Source organism: Lissotriton helveticus, chromosome 1_1, assembly GCF_964261635.1.
Source record: "Lissotriton helveticus chromosome 1_1, aLisHel1.1, whole genome shotgun sequence".
Taxonomy (NCBI): domain Eukaryota; kingdom Metazoa; phylum Chordata; class Amphibia; order Caudata; family Salamandridae; genus Lissotriton; species Lissotriton helveticus.
Window position 1 is genome coordinate 1,265,168,260 of NC_136057.1, and position 22,220 is coordinate 1,265,190,479.

Here is a 22,220-nt window from a genome sequence, read left to right on the forward strand (position 1 = left end):
TATTATGGATTTTGCTGTTCTAAGTGAAGCATTTTTATCCACTTATAGGGGTAGAGTGAAGCATTTTTATCCAGTTATAGGGGTAGAGACTGGGCATCTACAATTGATTATTTCTTTATATAATCCAATTTGGAGGAACTACTGCTGTATGGAGAAGTTGTTTCATCAAATTATAGGGATCATAATCCTTTCGAGGTTACATTCACGATGTCCCCAAAGCCTTATTATAGAGGGAAATGTGGAGAGAGACAACATGAACCGTCTACCGGTGGCTTTAGACTAAAATGGAGAGCAGGTGCTCATGCAATCCTATTTCACAAAGTGATTAAGGAAAATGTAGACCTGGTCATGGCTTGTCTGAGAACGACATTGCTTACCCAGCGGCTGAGGCATTTACTCAGTGCTGTTCTCACATTAAGTAAGAGTTAATGAGACCCTCAAGTCCAGCCGTCAACAGACCTAGATGGTTTAGTCACAAATGCCCTGTTGCCAACCGCCAACTACGGATGCCCTTATGACCAACCCTAGGTACCCCCTTGAGGTAGTAGCCCTTTTACATACAAAATATAAAGAGATCACCACAGCAAGGAAGAAGGAAATACTGGATCTATTGTGGGAAACATTTCTTTTGGTAGCAAGTAAAAACAGTAACCTATTTTGGACGGCTGTGAAAGCATGCGACAAAAGGAATCCGGCATTAACACCCATTAGGTGCAATATGTGGCCTCTGTCCTTAAGGCTGTGCACCCGACCTTGGGTGAGGTTGAAAAGGCTATAAGTGTGGCTCAATGGTTAGAGCGGCAGACCCTGATGCAGAAGTCTGGCCCGGGACCAGGGTTCAATTCTCGCCTCGGCGGGTCTCGGGCTCAGTTTCCTCGGACCTGATAATTCTCGCCTCGGTGCCTATTCTAATCATGAGTCCCACTCTGCAACTCTGGGCAATAGCTTGCTTGATCTCCACAACGGCCCCAACAACGCTAGGATGCCTGGCTTCACCTTGGGGGTGCCCAGGAGTGCGCACCTCACAGGGAAAGGACCAGGAAGGGTTCCTCAGCGATATTCGTACAAGCGCCGAGATGCCTCCGGGTAGTCGTGCGCTATACAAGTGCGTAATTATCATTATTATTATCATTATCTATAAGCCTAAATTCTGGGCTCTGTTATTACTGAACGTTTCCAACAGTCTGGCCCATTTTCCTTTACTTAGCACATGATAAACCTCAGTTCTAGGTCCTATTTTCTTTTTTTAAACAAGACCACTTGCAACCTGGCTGCTATTGGCCCATTTTATTAATAGATACTACATTGAAAATTATGGGAAGAGTCCTATCCATTAGAATAAAGCAATGGGCTGAGGAGAAGCCCATCCTATCGCTGTGTCAATACAGGTTTGTTTTTTTTATACTTAATTTTATTGGGTTTCAAAGTGATAACAAATAGAAACGACAGTTCATAGCACAAGAACTTACACTGAATGACGTAAATAATGTGCGATAAGCGTAGGGATCCGCTCTTACAGTACATTTTGAGTGACAGTACATCAAAAACATTAAACCAAAGGAGGAGGCCACTACACACCTCTCCAGCGTATTAGCCCAAAAGGCCTAGCCATTTGCCCGACACTCACTCATACTTGGTTGGACACCCTCATGCCACATTCACCGGATTTTCTTGTGTGGCGCTCCAGTACTCTGCACCACCAAGATATTGTAGGGGGTGTGGGTGGCAGGACTCTTCCATCTGCCCACTATGTCTCTTTTGGGGTCAATACGGTTTTAGGAACAAGGTCGGCACAATCGAGCAGTGCCTTAATCTCAATCTGACGATTGGGAAATAATGCACTGTAGCCCAGCAGTCCCGCTTAAATTTGGCATTTGTGGATTTGACCTCAGCTTTTGACTCACTCCATCAATGGCTCAAAGGTGTGCTCAAACCTTATAACGTGGGATGGATGAAGCACAGGTGCACTTTTTAGCGTATTTGAACTGGGACATGAAGGCCAGATTTAGAATAAATATTCAGGGGGAGGTTTCTAAAGATATTGGCATTTTTCTTTGTGCGAGACAAGGGTGCGTTTTAGCTCATTTATTTTATAGACTAACAACCTCCACCTTTTTTTTATTAACCATCACTTCTGATGTTCCTAAAGTAAAAGAGTCCTTGTTACCATCCTTGTTGTACGCGGACGATGCCGTGGAGATGGCTTGCACACCTAGGACCCTGCGTCCAAGGATTTGTGAATTTTATGGCCAAGCTCGACCTACATACTAATTTTGCATAATCTTATATCATGGCTTGTGGTCAGGGGGAGCATAATTTGTCCTAGCTTACAGTTGGCTACCATAGTTTAAAATGCACTAGCACTTCCTCTTACCTAGGTGAAGTTTTTGCTGCCAACGGATCTTGCACAACACCTGTTGCTCATTGTAGAAATACATTTTCCAAGGTGATCGGCTCATTTTTTAGCCTACCGCAGCCTTATTGGGGAGGGGGCTCATGCTCCTTTTGCAAATTTTCACAATGCAACATCTTCCCATGGCTACATACAGGGCTGAGGTATGGGGCATTACCAAATGCAATACTATTCAAGAATACAGATTTTGTCGTAGGGTTTTGGTGGCTCCCATTCCCTCTGCCCATTTCCAGGTCATTGTGAATTGAATGTACCCGTATTAAAAGATTACACATGTGCCCGTCTTCCCCTGCTATGGTTTGCAGTATGGAAAAATAAGGAGGCAAACCTTACAACAGATATTATTACAGATTGCCCTAGATGAGGTAAAGGCATGAATATCCTATGGCTAGCCAGGGTGTAAACTTGTCTGCTTAAGATTGGTTACCAGCATCTCCTTAAAAGCCCAGACAGAAATCATGTAACTGGTAAAAAGCAGTTACTGCTGGCTCTGTACAAATTATTTCGCAATGGAAGATTGGCCACAGATTAGATTAGGAAGACATGTGTGGCTGTATATTGGAACCTTATAACAGCTGAATTGCAGGGAAGCGACTAAATCTTTGGGCTGCTGGGAGCGCAGTTTACTGTTCTGCTTTAGGGCTGGGACCGTCAAGCATTTGTTATACTTCCCCTCCGGCTTTCAAGCAAACCTCGACTCCTTGCTGTGCCCAAGCAATGGGAGCTTAAGTCAATCCACATTGCTCTTTCTATTCTTTTGTGGTTTTTATTCTATGTACACAAATAACTTTTTGCTCACCCTGATAAAGAGGCGCATTATTACAAACTTTAGAGCCGCATTTAGTATGCTGCTTCAACTCAATCGCTCATACAGGTGCTTTTTGAGAACTGCTGTTTGAGCCCGTATTTCAATGAATGGCAACTAAATCTGAATATAATCATGCAGTATTTTTTCTTGTATGGTTGATATGACATGGAAACTAATTAGGTATCTTTAGAACGGTCTTCATTATTGATACGTTTTTCTGCACACTTTGTGTTTTTTATTGCGTTATCTGAACTTTTGCACCAGAATAAAGATTCATTAAATCTAATGCTACCAAGACTTTCCCAAACTGATGGCGCTAATATTGCATTCACTTCCTTAATTACACATCTAAAGTGGTTTAGAGAACAAAACAAAAATGTTATTTTGTATTCTCTCTCTGCACCAAAGAAAAATGTCTCACAGATTGCTATCCATAACAAAAGTACATCTTCTAAGAATCTGTATCCTAGCTCATTGTTTCAGTGCATTAGATAGAGATGAACTCTAGACATTTATATCCTCTTGGACTGCACTGGATAAAGCTCACCTCTAGACACTTTATAGCTTCATTATGGCATGGCAGAAAGAAGGGCCTCTAGGCACCTTTGTTCAATTTCAGTGTACACAATAAAGAAAGCCTTTAGCCATTTGTAATCTCTCACTGCACAAATTAAAGATCAATGTAGACGTTTGCATTCCCTATCTGTATCACTGTGTACAGAATAAGAAATGACTAGAAGCAATAACTATTGTTTATCACTGCATCAAGGCATTTGTAGCTTCACACTGTATTGAATAAAGGCGTACTGTACGTATTTATGTTCCGTCACTGTATTGCTAGATAGAATAAAGAATGCCTTCATACCCTCTATGCAGGGAATGCATCGATTGCATCCCAACTTCACTTGGTCGTATCTGCTCTAACTGCCCATAATAAAGAATACCTCTAGATATTGATGTCCTCGCACTGCACCGCCAAAGAATACATAGATGCAGTTCTATCAAATCAGCAGGTAATAAAAGGCCAAACCACACACTTCCATTTTCTCTGACTGCTACAGTTGAGTGTTTGTAAAAAACATGTGCAGACATTACCATCCTTCTACCTCAAAGCGCAAGAGACGCTTTTTCTCCGGCCAGTTTCTATAGAAATCTCAAATCAACTGTCCAGCTCAGAACACAAACCTCACGCCAGTGCACATTGTGGTCAGACTTAATATCACTAACTCAAATGCGATATGCCAGGCCACCCACATACCAGATCATTTGGGAAGATTTAACCAGTCCGAGTTCCATAACTAAACTGAGAGGCTGTGTCCAGAAGCAGGTATAAAAAAACGAAGCTATGGATATCACACGGGTTACCCCACTATCAACAACCTATAAAACTGTTTCAGTCGCCTCGGAGAGCAACATCAGTTTCTGGCCTTATATGGTTCAAATGGGTATTGTTTCTATGAAGGGACTATATGCCTCCTTCCAACATTAGAATCCATCTAAATAAGAATGACTTGTTAAATTCTCTTTTACGTATAGCCTAGACCTAGCTGTACAAGTTCAAATGTATTTTACACAGAATACTTTGGCTGTTGCTGGTCATCCAGCACTCAGAGGAGGGTGGCGCGTGAAATCATAATACTGAACACGGTATAAGGAACCTTGATAAACTGATTACCAGTATTACATGATTGTTCATCGAACAAAGTAGGATTAACATCCAGGCCTCTCAAGGTCCAGCACCTTAAGGGGTCCTTTGGCGAGACTAACATGCAAGTAATTAATGTCCATGGTGCCCAATTATTAGGCAGTAGGAGCTCTACCCAAATTAATATGTGTATATTTAAGAAGAGGGTGGAGCTCAAAACTGCTCCCACACCCTAAGAGAGCGACAGTGACTCCTAACGGAGGCTGAGATAACTTTCAGTGTAACATTAATACCGCAATAATAAACTGTTGCCACTGATCCAAACGTTTGATCTAGCAATAAATACTGCTAAAGCCCTAAGTACATTGTGGTCTAATTTGCTTCAACTTCATTTAGGGCACAGTGTTGAAATCAAACCTGAATCTTGATAGTTTGGGTGTGTATCCAGAATAGTGACAGTATTAAAGAAAGAGCGCAAGAGTAATCCCAGGAGCTAATTAGCTAATGGATGCTGCCAATGCTCCATTCGCTGGGGGGAAATTCTCGTAGATTTCCACTGCAGGAAATAACTCTTAGGACAGATAAGTATACAATAATAAGACATCCATCCTGACATTAATGAATGGCCTCTTATACTTTACTTTCTAGTGTGATGATGGGGGTTCTTGCCAATGAATTCGGCTTCTAATTCCAAGATTACACAATTAACAATCTATGGATGTGTGGCCTGGGTTTCCTCCTCTAAGAATGAACCAGATCTAACAAAGGACAGATAGGTCCAGCCTAAAACCAAACGCTCCCATAGAGGCTATTTGTCAAGCATTAAATTTGAACTAAAGCTCGGCAAGAGCGCACCAACAAGTTTTAACTTGTGTTTTCAAAAATTAAGACGCCGGGTTGAAGATCTTGCAGCATGGATAAGAACAAAATTAAGACCAAGGTGGGGCCGTATAAAAAAAAAAGGTGTGAGATTCAGCAACAGGTGAGTGAAATTGTTACACGTTGAACAATGTAAGCATTCTGCGATAAGAGCAGATGGAGTCAGATCTCTGACCAATGAGTATATCATGGTATGGCATATGCAGAATGATTTGAATGTAATAGTACATAAACTCGCATAAGCACTTTTATTAAATGTTGAACAGTCTACGACAGAGTGTATCTTATATAAGGTCTATCTCCAAAAGCAACCAATTCAAATACAAGTTCCATTCCTGCTTTTTTCCATCATCCCTCTATCAGTCTGCAACATCTTTAGAAGAGCAGAGTATGTTACAATCACCCCTCTGTACAGTTTGCTGACGTTTCCCGTCACACTATGGATATTCCTGGCCTAAGTGACAATCAAAACTCCGATGCCAGCCCATCTGGAGTATCATTTCAGACTACGTTACTCCCAGATATGTCACAATGAGTCATTTCAGCACCAATCCATTAGGTGCTCCACCCAGATCGTTAATACTCCTGGACAGACCAGACACTTACTTGATACTGGAGGACATTGCCACTGTGTAGCCCGAAAACATTCAAGAAAGAACAGATAATTACAATTGCTTTAGGACAGTAACACACTTACAAGCTGTGTCTCATGTTCACTCATACTTACAAATATGTAAATAGGCCAACACATTTCAGACTGTCATTTGCACTTTACCCCTAGATAACCAACTTTAAAGCTGGGCTCTAGCCAGAAAAACAAAACTGTTCCGGATTAGTGACAAATATTCCTCCATTGAAGGAGCATGCCGCTACTGGTCTGGGGTTTGGGTGCACAAAAAGAACAGAACAAGTAACAAAACATGAACATACGGTATAGATAGCATACCAACATCAGAAATCTCTCCCAAGCTATTGCAACTGTATGGAAATACATTAATTCACCCCTTACCAAATCGAAGACTAGTGCCAGAGCACCAGAGGTTTGATATCAGAGAACACAACCAACATCAAAACCATCAAGATTAATAAGCAAACCATCTTCTGACAGGATGAATGGCAGAGTGACATCTTTACCCTAAATTAAGGTTCTTTCAAGTGAAAAAAATAACAGAGGACATCAAGGAATATATTTGTATTAATCAATGGAGGAGATCATAGACAAAGCAGGTTGACCGGGACATCATTAGCATTAACAAAAAATATGTATTACAATATCAACGCAAAACAAGTTTCATTAAAAACCCAAAACATTTAGTTAGAGAGCCAGTTCAACTCTCATTACTGAAACCAAACAGAACCACGGTGCGACAAGTGAAACCAGTAACTGCGAAAGACAGCCAGGACCAGGGCAACACCAGGTACTGCTGACAAATTAAGAGTGCCGGGCCCAGACCTATAACAGCTGCAAAAATCACTCTGTCTTGGCTTCACCAGACACTCAGGTACCAGGACTGCTAAACGCTAAGAAGCAAGTGATAGGGCTAGGAGTAGTAAAGATGGCAGAAGGCAGTGTGAACACAGAGGACAGAAGCAACCCCCACATACACCATCTCCCCTCAAGCAATATGCGCACGCAACATCTAGGGTAGTGGGGGCGACAGCGACGACCAGGTTGATGTCCCTGTGCACCTCATGAGACGCAACAGAGTAGCAATGATGGGCGGCCCTAAATCAGGAGAGAAACAAACTACTCATCGACTGGGAAAGGGCGCCGGGGCAAGAGAGAACCACATAAGTAGGCGGGGAACTGAAAAAAAAAGCCAAGCATGGGCTGAACGGGGTGTAGAGACATAGCAAGCAAGGGAAGTTCAGTCACACAGCCACCCGACGAGCACAGATTGAGATTGGGACAACCAGGGGAATGACCTAAGGTAAATCCCTATGATGGACGGATCTACTGAATGAGGCAATCTAAACAGAGCAACAACTGACAATTGGGCAGCACAGAGAGGAAAGGATAGGACTAGATACCACACCCTAGAACAAAACGTCGGATGCGACAAACATGAGAGGAAAAGCAAAAGGAAACTAACACAATAAAATGGCCAGAAAAGACCAGAGAAGAAGCTGAAAAAGAGAAACTGGACAGAGACAAGTGCGAAGCAAAAGCAGGGGATAAGGAAGCAAAAGCAGGGGGTAAGGATGAGCTAAACCAGAAGAATACATTAAGAGAAAATCAATTCATGATCAAACACGAAAGTGATGATAGCACGCGACTAAACCAATGGTGCAAAGAATGGACCAGAACCAAGAGACAAGCGCAGACAGACCTAAAGAGAGCCAAAAGTGACCGAATGCACAGCAAAGATGGGCAAGGATAGCAATTATAAGTAAACAGAATAAGGAAAAGTTGTAACTGAACATGGGCATGAAAGAAGGTCACCATGGGGCAAAATAGCACACAATCCGCTAAACAAGGAAGACAACAAGTACCTAGAAATCGCTTGAGTTCCTGGCAAGCCGCCGGCCCGATCTGGCGCGAAATCCTGAAGTCCGGCAGCGTCATGCTTGTTATGGGGCGGGACCTCCGCCATAAGCTTGTGCACGAAGTGACTCGCCGAGATGAAAGTGGTGACGTGCGGCTCCCATGCCTGAAGGTGAGCCCGGCGGTGGCGGCAGAAAAGTGGCGACTGAGGCTGTGGATGCAAGTGCGGGGCTCCCATCAGTGAGGGAAGCCCCGCTGTGCCACATCAATGGAGGCGGAGGAGATAACACCCGGTGAGTGGGACTTTGTTACACCGTGGGGGCTCGTGCACTGGCTTGGGGCGGCTGGTGCGTGCGTGTGTGGGCGGCTAGCGGCGGCTGGTGCATGTGCGCGGCCGGGGGCAGCTGGTGCGTGTGTGGGCAGCTGGTGCGTGTGTGCGCGGCTGGTGCATGTGGGGGCGGCTGGTGAGTGTTCACAGTTTCTGGGAAGCGCGTCTGAGAAGCCCGTTCACAGACCATAATCTGCGCGTTCACAGACCAGAATCGCCGCGCGTGCCCCGGTTTGTCTCCCTTGAGAGGCATCTCGACGACAATAGGTCTCGAGGGCGAGACCTAAAACAAAAACCTACAGTGACATCTTCAGAATTTGTGGGGCCTCGGGCAGGATATATTTTGGAACCCATCTGTTTGGGACAAGTTTGTATTTATTAACCAGTCAAGCCTTCGTGATGCTAAACAATATTGAATTAGAAGTGAAATCTTCCGGAACGGGTCACACGTATAGTGGAAAGTGCAAGCTGCCTGTTATCCGCTATCCCAACAGTACCAAAAGAACAAGCATTAATAAAGCCATTTCTTTTTGTGCTTGAATCTAGATTTAATTTACTTACAATAACCTTTTCTGTGTAGTTCAGTGTTTACCAGTTTGTCACTTCTTTACATGCTAAGGGTGACTTGGTAGAGGTTTAGTGGACTAATAATATTAAAATAAGACGTGCATATAGCAGTTGAAAGCGTAGCTTTGGTTGCCAGATATTTGGAATCACATATATAGTCCCCTTTATTATTGGGGATCTTGCTGCACGCAGTGAAAATCCAAGTGCTTCTCTGAGGAGTTTCAAAGCAATAAAGGTCCCTACTTCAAATATACAGTATCACTCTCACCACCTTATGTGGATGTGCAATCAAAACAAATTAGTATCAAAGCAAAGACACAATTCCAAAAAACGTCAGAAGAGCATTGCACTATATATCAACAAGGCAAAACATTACTTTAAAAACATCAGATTTTATTGTAAAAAAGAGAGATTAGCCTCCACAGTTTTTGTATGGGTGGTTTTAATTTACCCACATCGGGATCTGCAACAACGCAAATGATAAAGCCGGTTTGGTGTTGTTTTTTAAAGTGTGAATACTTGTCTTCATAGACTAGAGGTATGTTTGTTTTTTATACTACTTGGTTACTAAAACTCAGAAAGTTAACATAAACGGATTTTCCTTGTTATGATGATAAGTGAGATGGATATACATGAACAATGATCCTTTTTTTTCTATAAATGATTGTCGATTAGAGAATATGTATGTAACTCAGACCTTCTGTTTTGGATCACAATTCCTGAAAATAGAGATATGTATAGGGTAGGTTTTTAGCTTAATCAACTGCTTAATTATTTTGAATGTAAAACTATTTACAAATTAGTGAGTATATGTACGTTAGTATTCTATGGAGCCTGCAAATAATGTATGCATTTCTTCTGTATAGAAAACCGTCCTGAAGAAGGTGTCGCATCACTAAAGCACCGAAACGCCGCGTCGACTGTTTGGTTTTTCTGTATATGAAATGTACATTGTGCTTTTTTTAAAACTGTGGAGGCTAATCCCTCTTTTTTTTATAATAAAATCTGATATTTTTAAAGTAATGTTTTGCCTTGTTGATATATAGTGCAGTGCTCTTCTGACGTTTTTTGGAATTGTGTCTTTGCTTTGATACTATTTTTTTTTATTACACATCCACATAAGGTGGTGAGAGTAATACTTTATATTTCAAGTAGGGACCTTTATTGCTTTGAAATATTGCACCCTGTCCCAATTGGATTTGAGGGTATCTCCTTTTGTTTCTCTGAGGAATTTCACAATTATATTGGTTAAAATCTGATAATTTTCTCTTCATCCCTCCCGGAGCCCCAGCCTTATCCCTCTTGTCCTCGATGTGCTCTTCTGTGGCTACACAGTTGCCTGTGACTCTGCTGAGTAAAGACATTTTGCGGGGCAAGATACCAGAGAAGAACAGAAACATAAATAGAAGAGTATAGCGAGAGGTGAGAAGTATAAGCAGAATGCGGTAAAGATACTATAGAAAGTTATGTGAGTTAGGGAGCGATGACGTATGTAGAGAAAGGTGAGGTAACCAGAAGGAAAGATAAAAAGACAGGAAGAGGAAAAATGTAGGTAGAGAAATAAGTAAGGGTTTAGAGTGAGGTAGAGATAGAAAAGGATAGAGGAAATGAGAAGGAAATATATAGAGAGGCAAAGGAGTACAGTGCCCCAAGGGGTAAGGTTGAAGGATGTAATGTAAAAATATAGATGTATTAAAGAGAGGTACAGAAAGTAATGCGGAGAAACTTGAGGAAATACAAAGAGCTACAAACAAAAGCAAAATGAGAAGAGATATAGAAAAATGGCCAGGTAAAGAGTAGTAGGGAAGAGAGAGAAGTGAAGTGTAGAAAGAGAAATGTGGTGTAGAACAAAAACGGGTAGTTGAGTCATACCTAAAATGGAGAAAGAGGTGAGATTGATACAGAGTTAGACACAGTTGTGAGATCGAAAAAAGAGGAAGAGACAGTGAGGGAGAGAGATCTACAAAGAAAGAAGTAGCAAGAGCTAATTGAGGTGAAGGTGGTGAGTTGAAATGGAAAATGAGGTCCAGAGAGAGCGATGTGTTTGTGTGTGTGTGTGTGAGAGAGAGAGAGAAGTGGGAAAATAGGGGAAGACATTCAGGCCTATGACTTCTACAGAATTATCAGCTGCATTTTCCTGGGTGTGTATAGAGGATGTATCTCCTTCCTCAAAACCCATTTTCTAAAAGTCCCATCATGCAACAAAGTCAAGTGAGAACCTCTTTACTTCTCTCTGCACCTCTTGTTTACTGTTGAAAGGCTTTACACAAGCTCAGATGGCCTAGTGCTTCAGCCAGGAAGATTTCTGTGGATAAATATGTTTCTATTTGTTCCTTCAGATTCTCATTTTCCACAATCATGGCTCACCCAATCATCCTCCGATTAGAAGCTTTTTGTTCGCATTTTCCAGGTTTTTGAGTCTGTCTTCCATTTGATATACCAAAGTTACTGTACAGTCCTGAAAGTGGAAGATTTTGACATTGACCTCATGTTGCCCAACTTAAAGATCTCCGCGGTAGCTCATTTTGGTCTTCAGAGTTGTAAATTTAACCTCTGTCCCTGAGATCCTAGAAGTCACAGTCAAACCCTGTCTCCATTGCAGTAATTTAGGCCTCAGCACAATCAATATTTCAGTACATGTACTCCAGTAAGCACGAAGCCCCTCTCTCCTAGTCAAGGTAGCCATTGAATCATCATTGGTAAGAGTATTGCCCTATTCTCCTTTTGATGTTGAGGCTTAGACAAGAGAAAATTGTCCATGGCTGGCACACGCTTACCCTTTTTTGGCTAGGCCTCCTTTCCAGCAGCTTGAAACCAAGGAGAGGGGCTCTTTAAAGTCCAAATAGGGACAGAGCACCAGTAACAGTTGAGTTAAAATAAGTTTCCCTATGGACTAAATCACTGTAATTACACCACATGCACACCACTCGTATACGGATTTGGAACGAGTCAAAGTCAAATTAAGTATGTATCTAATCAAATTTATTTGATACAAAAAAGTTAAAAACAATTCTCATATATCTTGTCACTAGATATAGTAGTACATTTTAAAATACATTACAAAAATAAGACATATATTCATAAAATAATTTGAAAAGACACAATATTACCACAATAAAAGTTTCTAAAAACAAAATATGTAAGGAAACCAAAGGCAGGGGCCCTATGTATCAGCCTTCAGTGTTATTAATCTGTTCCGTGCTCTGGACCCAGCTATATCCGAATATACGGTTATTAAGCTCTGTGTCCTGCTTCAGATTTAACATAGACCAAGGCGTCGACGCGTTTCGGTGGGGTAATATTATTTTCTTCCACCTTCATCAGGACAAATTATCTTTAATTTCCTTCCTCACCCAGTTCATATATCTTAATTATAAGGGGTCCTCTTTTATTTCAAGGTAATAGTTCTTATCGCCATTTTAGCTGATGTGTACCTTCTGTTGAGTTTTCACGTGGTGGTATTAACTTATAATTGCCCAATATAGCCGCTCTGCTCTTTATTAAAACAAGTCTTGTTAGTAGTGCTAGACCCTACTGCCAAGCCCTTGGTGTTCTTCTTTATTCCACACTCGAATTATCTCTCTTATCTTTCTTTGACAAAAACCAAATTTTGGCTGAGACTGCTTATGATGTCCGCCTATCTTCTTATATGGCGTGGTTACCTCCTTATGGCAGGGATTCAGGTCTGTATAGCTCCTGATGGTACCGGCAACTACCGTGTTCGCCTCCCTTCTCAGTCCAGCCCAGCAGAACACTGATTTCTCCAGGTCTTCTCCAGCACTAGTATGCCATTAAGCTGCAATCGAAGGTGTGACAGAGCAAGCATAGCTGTGTTGTTGTTGTGTCCTGTCCCTGCTCTGTCTTTGGGAGTCCAGCTGCTGCTCGTGGACACATGCCCACTGAATCCACTGTATGCTATAAGTTGTCAGGCTCACCCTCTACTTGCTTTAATCCAATCACTACAATCCCTGAGCAGCCACTGGCCTTTGGCGTATGTCAACTCAGCAATGGGTGCAGTCCTGGGTGCCTCCTTGAATGTGCTACATATCTCCTGTACTGTTCTGTCCCCAGTGTTCGGTTGCATGTTACAAATCCAGCTATACAGCTCTGCAGCCCCTTAAGGCTGGAAGCACCATCTTGCTCTTCATCAAAGAGAGGAGTGGAGGCCTTTTTTGTCAGTCTCCGTGTGCTATGATCAATCAATCAATCACCAGTAAGGGTCTCAAGGCCCTGGGGGCGGGGGAATGAGAGCTGCTGGTCCGTCGAAGGCGCTTTGATTCTGTCGAAGAGCCATGTCTTAAGGTCCTTCCTGAATTGAGGCAGAGACTGTGATTGCCTGAGGTGGAGAGGCAGGATGTTCCAAGTCTTTTCTGAAAGGGTGGAGAAGGATCTTCCTCTGGCTGTGGTCTTGCGGATACATGGGACGGTAGCCAGGGCCTTCTGGGCGGAGTGGAGGTCTCTGGTGGGTAGGTGGAATGCGAGGGGACATTGAGGTATGCAGGTCCCGCGTCCTGTAGGGCTTTATAGGCGTGTGTGAGGAGCTTAAAGGTGATTGGAAGTCTATGGAAAGTTTGTTCTAGCCTTTGACGTTATAACCACATTCCTGGTTATCAGCATGGCCCTCTCCCCTCAAACATTCCCGTACAGCCATCAAGGCACAGAGCCCAGGGAAGCTGTTAACCCTGCATGCATATGTCCCCCTCCTTCCGTTAAGTATAAAAACGACCGGAAATCTGTAAAGTAATCTAGATCTTCCGTAAATATTTACCCTGATTTAGACCTTAAGTCTTCTTTTCTCTCTGAAAACGGGAATTGACTGAGGGCCGTAGAAATACAAATTTAGTTGTAGCATTAGAAATTCGGCCATTTTATGTGAGGCACTCTTCATGAGCCATGCAAACTGCTTCTTTGCCCAGAAAAGTTGTTGCAGTTGAATTAAGGAAGGAATTCATTCATATCGGCTCATCTTTTATTGATGCAACCCTTCAATATCTGTTTGTTACCGTGGCCTTCTCTGTTAACAAAGAAGCATTTTCCCGTACTTTAAGACTGCAGGACATAGGCAGCCTTTCAATATGTCCACCAGGAGAGCATGCGTTTCTTTTAGAAGTGTGCTGTCCCTGAAGGCATTAATGGTGTGTTTCCAGACACAGATCCCTAACCGATAGTTCTGGCACACGGAAGTATAGGTATCTCGAGCCCCCTGCACCTATGCTGTTCTTTCTCTTGTCATCCCTTAAAAGAGAATGAGAGAATCAAATCCAGGCACCGCTTTTCTGGGTCTAGAATGACGCCCTCAAAAAAGAGATCCCAGGCTCTTTACTGATCTGAGAAATCATACTTTGTTGGCCCGTCGCAAGTAATTTTGTTCCCTATTGTAGATTCAAAGGATTCTCAGGAATGTGGGTCCCTCAGAATTCAGATGATGTTACCATGAGCCACTGGGCAGCTCTCCGCATTCTCAAAATAAATATTTTGAAGCTCAAATCCATGCTACTGTATTTCTATGAACCTTCAAAGAAGGCTCATATCTATACTGATACCAGCCAGCACTGGCATATTTTTGGTGAACATGTAGGATATCTATTTGGTGCTTTTCCGAGAGACATGCAACATGAATCAGCTCACAATAAAATATGTGTGTTTATAAGTTTGATGAATGTCGGAGTTGAGCAACTAGGGGGATTATCTGGGAAATTGGTCCACTATTTTAAATATTTTTTGGAACATGAATTACTTTCAAAATTAATGCAATTATATGTACTTTACTATCATCCATGTTTGAGGATACCAAGGAAGCAATAACGAAGGTGGGCTCCTATCATGATTAATAAAGAAGTGACCTCAGGCTGGCTCACCCACAACACAAGGTCATGAATCCACATGTTGGACGGCTGTATGGAAATGTTGGGCTAGAAACAGGGCTGTATGTGTGTCTCCACATTAAGAACAAGACAGGCACATGCTGAGTGCACATACACTATGGCCTCTGCTCAAAGGGCAGGCTCTGAGCCCCGTGTTATTGGAGTACGCCAAGCTATTAGAGCCCTTCCGTTTGTGAAAAGGCACTATACCATTTGAAGTCTTTGATTTATGTGTCATGATTCCTAGCTACTATCTTTCACAATTGTGTAATGCGTGCCGCTTTCTGAATTCTCAGGTATTTAAAAATTATATTTTCTCTAGAGGGAGGGTCACGCTTATCATTTCGGTACATTCTGACATCGCTTCCTGAGAGCCACCAGTTTGTTTTTTTGATCTATGCAACTGTTGTAATTTTATTCACAAATTGTTATTTTCCAATGCTTTCAGGTGGTGTCGAGTCAAAGTTCATTCCCGGCAGTGGCTGAACAAACGATCAGTGCGGCTCTGAAGGTAAATGAAAGTTTATGCTCACAAGAAATCATTCACAATATCAATTCATAAGATGTACTGGATAGTAAATTAAAGAATCTGCTCACAAGCAGTTAATAATGACGTTGACTTAAATGTATGTGGCACGTGGTTTTGACACATGCTACAACTGGTGTTCCCGTCATTTATTTACTTTAAAAAAAATCAATACTAGTTAATTTACTGTGGGTTGTGTAGAGTTACATGTTGGCAAGATTTCCAACAAACTTTAGCATCTCTTCTTTGTGATCTAATGATTCGCTGTGATAGTGCGAGGTCCCTACTGGTCGCCGGTGCGGTCTGCTGTGCATGCATGTGTCTCGTTTATGATTTGTTCTGTAATATTAATGCTGTCGACGTTGTATTGGGACAGGAATATCAGTTAGTCAAAATAGGGGGGACAGGAGCTAATAAAGGTCCCGCACCTGTGCTCCCTCCTAATCATAGTCATACATGACTCCTATAGCGAAATAAGAATAAAGGTTGGAACTCTACAGAAGGAGGGGGATCCTAATGATCAGAAGATAAAGCCCTCACACACCCAGATGGGTGTCAAGCTTCATCCTTGGGCTTGCTCCTCGCTGGGCCAGTGCTGCAATGCCCAACGGGAACCGCGGGGGGGCCCGTTTGTCGGAGATCTTCTGGTTTTGCCATAATGATGAATGAGGATCTAGTGAGTGTACGGTACAAAGTGGTACCAATTCACTTTTAATAGAGTGGTCCTACTGACCGGGATAAAAGCAGGGGAGAGTGCTGTCGATTGTGATCTATGGTCCTCACAGTGAGTGTTGTAGGGTCAAGATGTTTCACGCCTTAATGACCAAGAATGGATCCGTGGCATTTCTTCAGGACTGGCAAAATCTCTACCCTACATCCACTTGGGGTATGTGACAAAAATAGGTATTCACAAATGGACTGATGTCTGCTACACCTGTTTGTATGCTGAAAAAAGGGGGAATGTGCCAACCCTGTTTTAGTAATTCAGTATTGCCATATAAGTCCACAAAGGGTGCAACTTTGCGTGGAACCATTTTCGTCCACAGCTATATGCAGTACTCTGCCTAGACAGCCAGGTGCACAGAACTCACATTTCATTGTGCCCATGTTTTTGTTACTCCTGCTTGATGCCAGCCCAATTTGCTACCTACCTGCTGTAAGAGACATCATGACTTTACACAAATCTGTTTCTTGGAGCAGCCTGAAAATGAATTTTGAAAGGGAACCAACTCAAGCGGATTCTAAAGTCTGAGACAGTGGATCCACATTCCCTGTCTCTATAAAATAGGCTCCAAACCTCCCCACGTTTTCAGTGCCGTGTACTTCTGTACTAAGGAAGAGTAGTGCTCTACAGTGTACTCAAAGATCTGCTGTGTGTGCTTGACAGACCGTCTCCCTGAGGTGAAGGGAGATCACCTGAAGTGCACAACTTGCTGGAGACGCTGTGGATCTGCCTAACACATAGATGTTTTTTTGCCATCTTAGAGCAGGAAAGAAAGTACGATGCCCTGTAGGAGGAAAGTCTGTCCAGGAGAAGCCCAGCCCATGTCCCTGGTGTGGAGAGTCCCAGAAGGTGGCTACAGCCAATAAATTCAGTCTCCCTGAATGTTAAGAAGGAACTGAAGCCAGAAAAGTAGTACACTATTTGGAATTCCCTGCAGCTTGCCCAAAGGACTGGTGCTTCCACTGCCGGACATTTGGTGTATTGTACATGGAGCTTTTGTCACCGCCAAAACAAAGATCTGCCTCAAACGTCAGAGGCTGCAACTGCTCAAGAGGATGCATGACCATTCAGGCCTGCATGCTAATCGCCTCAGTGATATGAATGAGGCTACCAACCCCGCTCAATGATGTTGGAGAAGACGTGACAGTGTGATCATGATGAATGCACCATTCAGCTCTGCAACAGACATGCCTCCGCTGAGCAGGTAATATGAACAAAGTTAATCATGCAGAGACCTCCAAAAATCTACTCATCCACTCTCTTTGGCGAGTCAGATTTCATCAGGGCAGGTTATTTTTAGTGCCTACTGACTCGTTCTAGTTAGAGAGCGTGAACTAGCAAAGAACGTGTGTTCTCTTCATTCAGAAAGTGATTGAGAAATAAAGATGCCTTTAAATCTTGTCACATTTGCTGTACCTTCAATGACAGACGTCAAATGTCAGCTTATATCGTATTAAAAATTGCTGTTTATTTTATCCTGGAGATTGCTGTTTATTTTTCTTTCTCAGACTGCAAAGTTAGAGCATTTTGTAAAATCTGACACTTGGGCTGTGGCACAGGAAGTGTAAAAGGAAAGGCTTAAGGATGTCATTTTTTTCCTAACAAACATCATTTAAATAGCTTGTATATGAACAGTACAAATATTTCAAAATATATCAGCAGTTAGGGAGGCACTTTTTTGTAATTCAGAAGTGGAATGGAAACAAAGATTTTAATAGGATCAGAACACTTTACATGGTGACGTGCAAATGATAAATATTTGCTGAAACCCGATTTCCAAACATTGTTTGTAGGCTTACATAGTTTTACCAGTAAAACTGCATGTCAGTGGGACATTTTATGGTCAATTCAATGGAAAATGCGCTTTCTGTAATTGACTGCGCGCTACCCCATCATGCTTTAGTAATATATCTATTAAAAGTGAGAGTTTTTAAGTATGAAGTGAGAAAGAACCTGATCCTGCCCTGATGACCATGTTTTTAGTGAACTAAGAGCAAAAAGAACAATTAATGGATGGAATGCTGAATAATGTCAAACATTCAACCCCAGTACAGAGATCTGGGCCTAAATCCATTGTATATTTGCTCACTATGCCATTCCAGTTTGGACCCATCCATATGCAAATTAGTCTTTACCCTGCATCTCGTGGGAACAGTCCACCCAAACTACCTAGCCAGGTCCTCCCTGGACCGTAAACAAACATGCTGGGACCGGTTCGGGGTATCACTCTTCATCAGCAAGGCTAGCTTGACTCCAGTGGCATGGTGAGCACGGGACCCACGTCTATGCAGACCCGTGCCACTCGGGGTGACATATGCAAAAAAAAAAAAATCGCACTCAGTACAAAGATCTGGACCTTAATCCATTGCTTTGTTAGCTCACATTGCCATTCCAGTTTCAACCCATATGCAAATCGGTCTTGAACCTGCTCCTCATGGGAACAGTCCAGCCCGAACTGCCAGGCCAAGTCCTCCCTGGACCGGAAACAAGCATCCTGGAACCGGTTTCAGTGTATTAGCCCTCATACGGGGAGCCAGGCCCAGACTGATTTGCATATGGCTGAGTCCAAACAGGGGTGGCGTAGTGAGCAAAACAACAATGGATTAAACACAGGTCTGTGACTGGGGGTGAATGTTTGACTTGTTCAGCATTCCATCCATCATTTGAACACAACACATTACACACAAAGGAGCGAAAGGGGAATACAAAAAAACAGAGAAATCAAAGGAACTGTTCAAACAGTACACATGGGTGAGTGCAGTCCATCAGCTCCCTCAAACCACCCTCCTCAACTGGGAAAGAGCTCTCCTTCCAGCATAATCCAATGTTTCTTCTCCCATAAGCTCATCCCAAAGTATTTCCAGCATGTGCATAGTCTGAGAGTCACCGCTGCTCCAAATTCAAACCTCTATGGAGTTAAGAGACTTTTCCTGTCCTTTGGTTCCCGTTAGACACTGCTTTCCCTACTAATTGGGTTTCCTTTGCCTTTTTCTGCATATTGTTCTTTTTTTTACTTTTTCTCCCAGTACAAAGCTTTGTAATATAGCCCCTTGTCTAAAGGTTGGGACTGTGGTGATAATGTTGAGATAAATAAAAAATCACCATAAGCGTTAGGAGTCGTAAACACTTTTGGTTTATTTATTTTTGTTTAAATATGTTCGAATATTGTGCTCCTTATCAGTGTCAAGGATGGCAAAATCTGTGTGTTGTATGTCTGTGTGCCCTGTTATAAAATCCATGCCTTTTATGCTCATTTACAATTGCAGATGACAAAGTATTACGCTACATTTAAAGATCGAGGTCGTTGGTCCAACACAGCTTGAGATAGTTCCCTTCATTTGGTTCAGTGCCTAGGTTTAGTGTTTGGGCTACAGCCTGGGCTGTGGTATGGGGTTAAAGTTAAAGGTTGGGGTTAGGGTCAGGGTTAGTGTTGGGTCAGTGGTTCCAGATCGGATTTACGTTACTGTTGTAGTATATGATTTAGCACTGCAGTTTCAGTGCAGGTGAGCACACCAGGGGCCCTGTTACAGATGACTGCGCCAGCGCTAATTGTCGCTGTGCACCCGGGTATGTATGTGTTTATGTGCGTTTGCGCTGTGCGCTAATACAATATGCGCACAGACGCAAACGCACATAAACACAGAGTTCAAAGTCTGCGCCAACATCACAATGGCATTACAGACCGATCCTCTGTAATGCCGTCGGGCGCATACTCTGGCGCACAGCGATAGCGCTGGCGCTGTTATCTGTAATAAGGCCCCAGTTCCATACTTTGCCACTCACTGAATGTACCACTAACGGGGACGAAATTGCATTCCTGAACAGTTCTTCCTGCATAATTAAGAGGTTCTGTGCGGTTAGAAGTATTTGTATAGATAGTTAAATGGTTGGGAGCGTAGGATAGTGAAAAGAATGCACGTTCATTGTTTTTGCAATTTTTTTTTGTTCACCCTAGCTTGTGTTAACTGCCTTACTCCTACTAACTCTTTCCCACCTACAAGCTTGCTCTGATTTCGTGTTTGTATGTAGTCTTTGTTAATTTAGTATTATTCGACATCCCCCTCATTCTCCCCTAAATATGTTTGACTCCTTTCGTGTATTTCTTTTCAGGTTATCCATTTGCTGATGGGAAGTGCGGTGCAGCCTTTACTAAATTCTGTTGCTGACTCGGTAGAGGCAATCATTATCACAATGCACCAAGAAGATTTTTCAGGGTAAGAAAGTTAACTTTATCCAGAAGTAGCTAAAACTGATCATAGTGATTTAACACAATAAAGAAGGAGCATGGCATACACAAGCTAGTACACAACGTTAACAATTGTACAATAAAACACAAAAGGTCACACTTAATTGACTATTTTTTACTGATTGCTGAGGTAGGCATGTAGGAGTCGTGGTGACCTAGAAACAAGTTACATATACCTAGTATATGTATTGAGCTATTTATTAAGGAATTGGGTAGAGCACCGCACATCACCTTGTTCCCATTCCTACGCACCATGGTATACAGCTATATGTAGGGAATTCCAAATGGTTACCACTCAGATTTATAAAAATGGTCAGCACTCTATAAAAATGTATTCAGACCATTAGCTCATAGTGCAAAAATATTTAAAACAGGAAGACCACAGTTCTTGGTTATAGTTATTTCAGTCCTATCTTTCCACTTATATCTTTGTCTCTGTTGGTACACACTTAATGCTCTCTAGCCTTAGCAAGGTGACTGCTGGGGTATATCGTCCTTTTTTTGTTTTTTGTGGAGTCTATATATAAATCATACTTTTTTTTTAATCTTGGGGAGTCTATATATGGATCATACTTTTTTATGTCTCCACATTAAGAACACAAACTATGTTATTGGAAAACAATCATTTCTCTCCTTACGCCCTCTTTTGATTGTTTGTACAACTGTCATAAGTCTGTGTGATGTCCAATAATTCATTTCAATCTGTTGCTCTATTAATTTTTAAAGACTAGGCTTCTAGTCTAGGTGATCATGACTTTTTGCATGTAAATGCATGTAAGGTGTGTTCTGTGGGTTGCAATGTTTGAACCTGGAGTCTAATCATCTGACTCTTACTTCAGTGCTATGTGATCTATTCCTACAAATTCAAAGTGTTTGCCTCAACTGGATGTATTTCATAGACATGTCTCTGCATGGGGTATGAGAAATACATTTGCTGTATAACACTCATATTTTCGAATACTTTTTTATTCAATTTACAAGGACATTAAAGCTCATTCAGTACTTATTCACTGGCACATGTAATTATTTAGCAAATTGCATATTGTTTTACACCTATTTTTAAATATGATAAATCCACATCACATTTTCCTCCTTTCTCTCCACCATGTCTTTTATGGGTACTGTTTTTGTCAATGTTATTGATAGTATATTATCAATTTCATTCCTCTGATGTTCATTGCTTGTTAATATTAGCCAACGCCTTGATCGCATTATTCTTACTTTCTCTGCTTCTGTAAGGAATTTTGCTATAAATGAATTCTGACTTTTCATAGAGTTGTTCCTTCTTTCCTATACAATTTAGAAAATCATTCCTCTCAATCTCACTATCTTTTTCTTTTGTGTCTTGCAGTAGTGGGCAAGAATTTACCTAGAGACCCTCCATAGTAATCTAACAGCCTTATGTTCTATAATTTTTGACTAGTGCCTTCAGGAGGGGTCTGGTGATGCTGATATCCTTTCTGCCTTTGGTGGTGTTTGTTGCTCAGTGAGCTTTGCCTTAACGGCAACAATTTTATGATCTTTTCCTTGCCATCTTCTCTGGTTTGATAACAACGGCTTATGAGCAGACACGGATTTAGAAAATTATTTGAGAACTAGTGACAGACAGTTGGCCTCATCTTGTTGACAGTTTTATAAAACGGCTATAAAGGACAGGAAAAGAACCTGAAAGAGGATGCTTAGGATAAACTTCAGTGGTTACTTAAAACTATAGAAAAAAATAGAAAGCCAATCC

General features: G+C 42.0%; 1 protein-coding gene across 1 annotated transcript in view; it reads left to right on the plus strand.

The window, feature by feature from the left end:
* The window catches only part of COG5 (component of oligomeric golgi complex 5), a 1,467,851-nt gene that overhangs the window by 1,201,396 nt on the left and 244,235 nt on the right, over window positions 1-22,220 (plus strand). Inside the window, exons 16-17 of the mRNA XM_078680311.1 lie at window positions 15,438-15,500; window positions 20,350-20,453. Coding sequence (XP_078536437.1) covers window positions 15,438-15,500; window positions 20,350-20,453 — 167 coding nt within the window. The remainder of the gene's footprint in view (window positions 1-15,437; window positions 15,501-20,349; window positions 20,454-22,220) is intronic.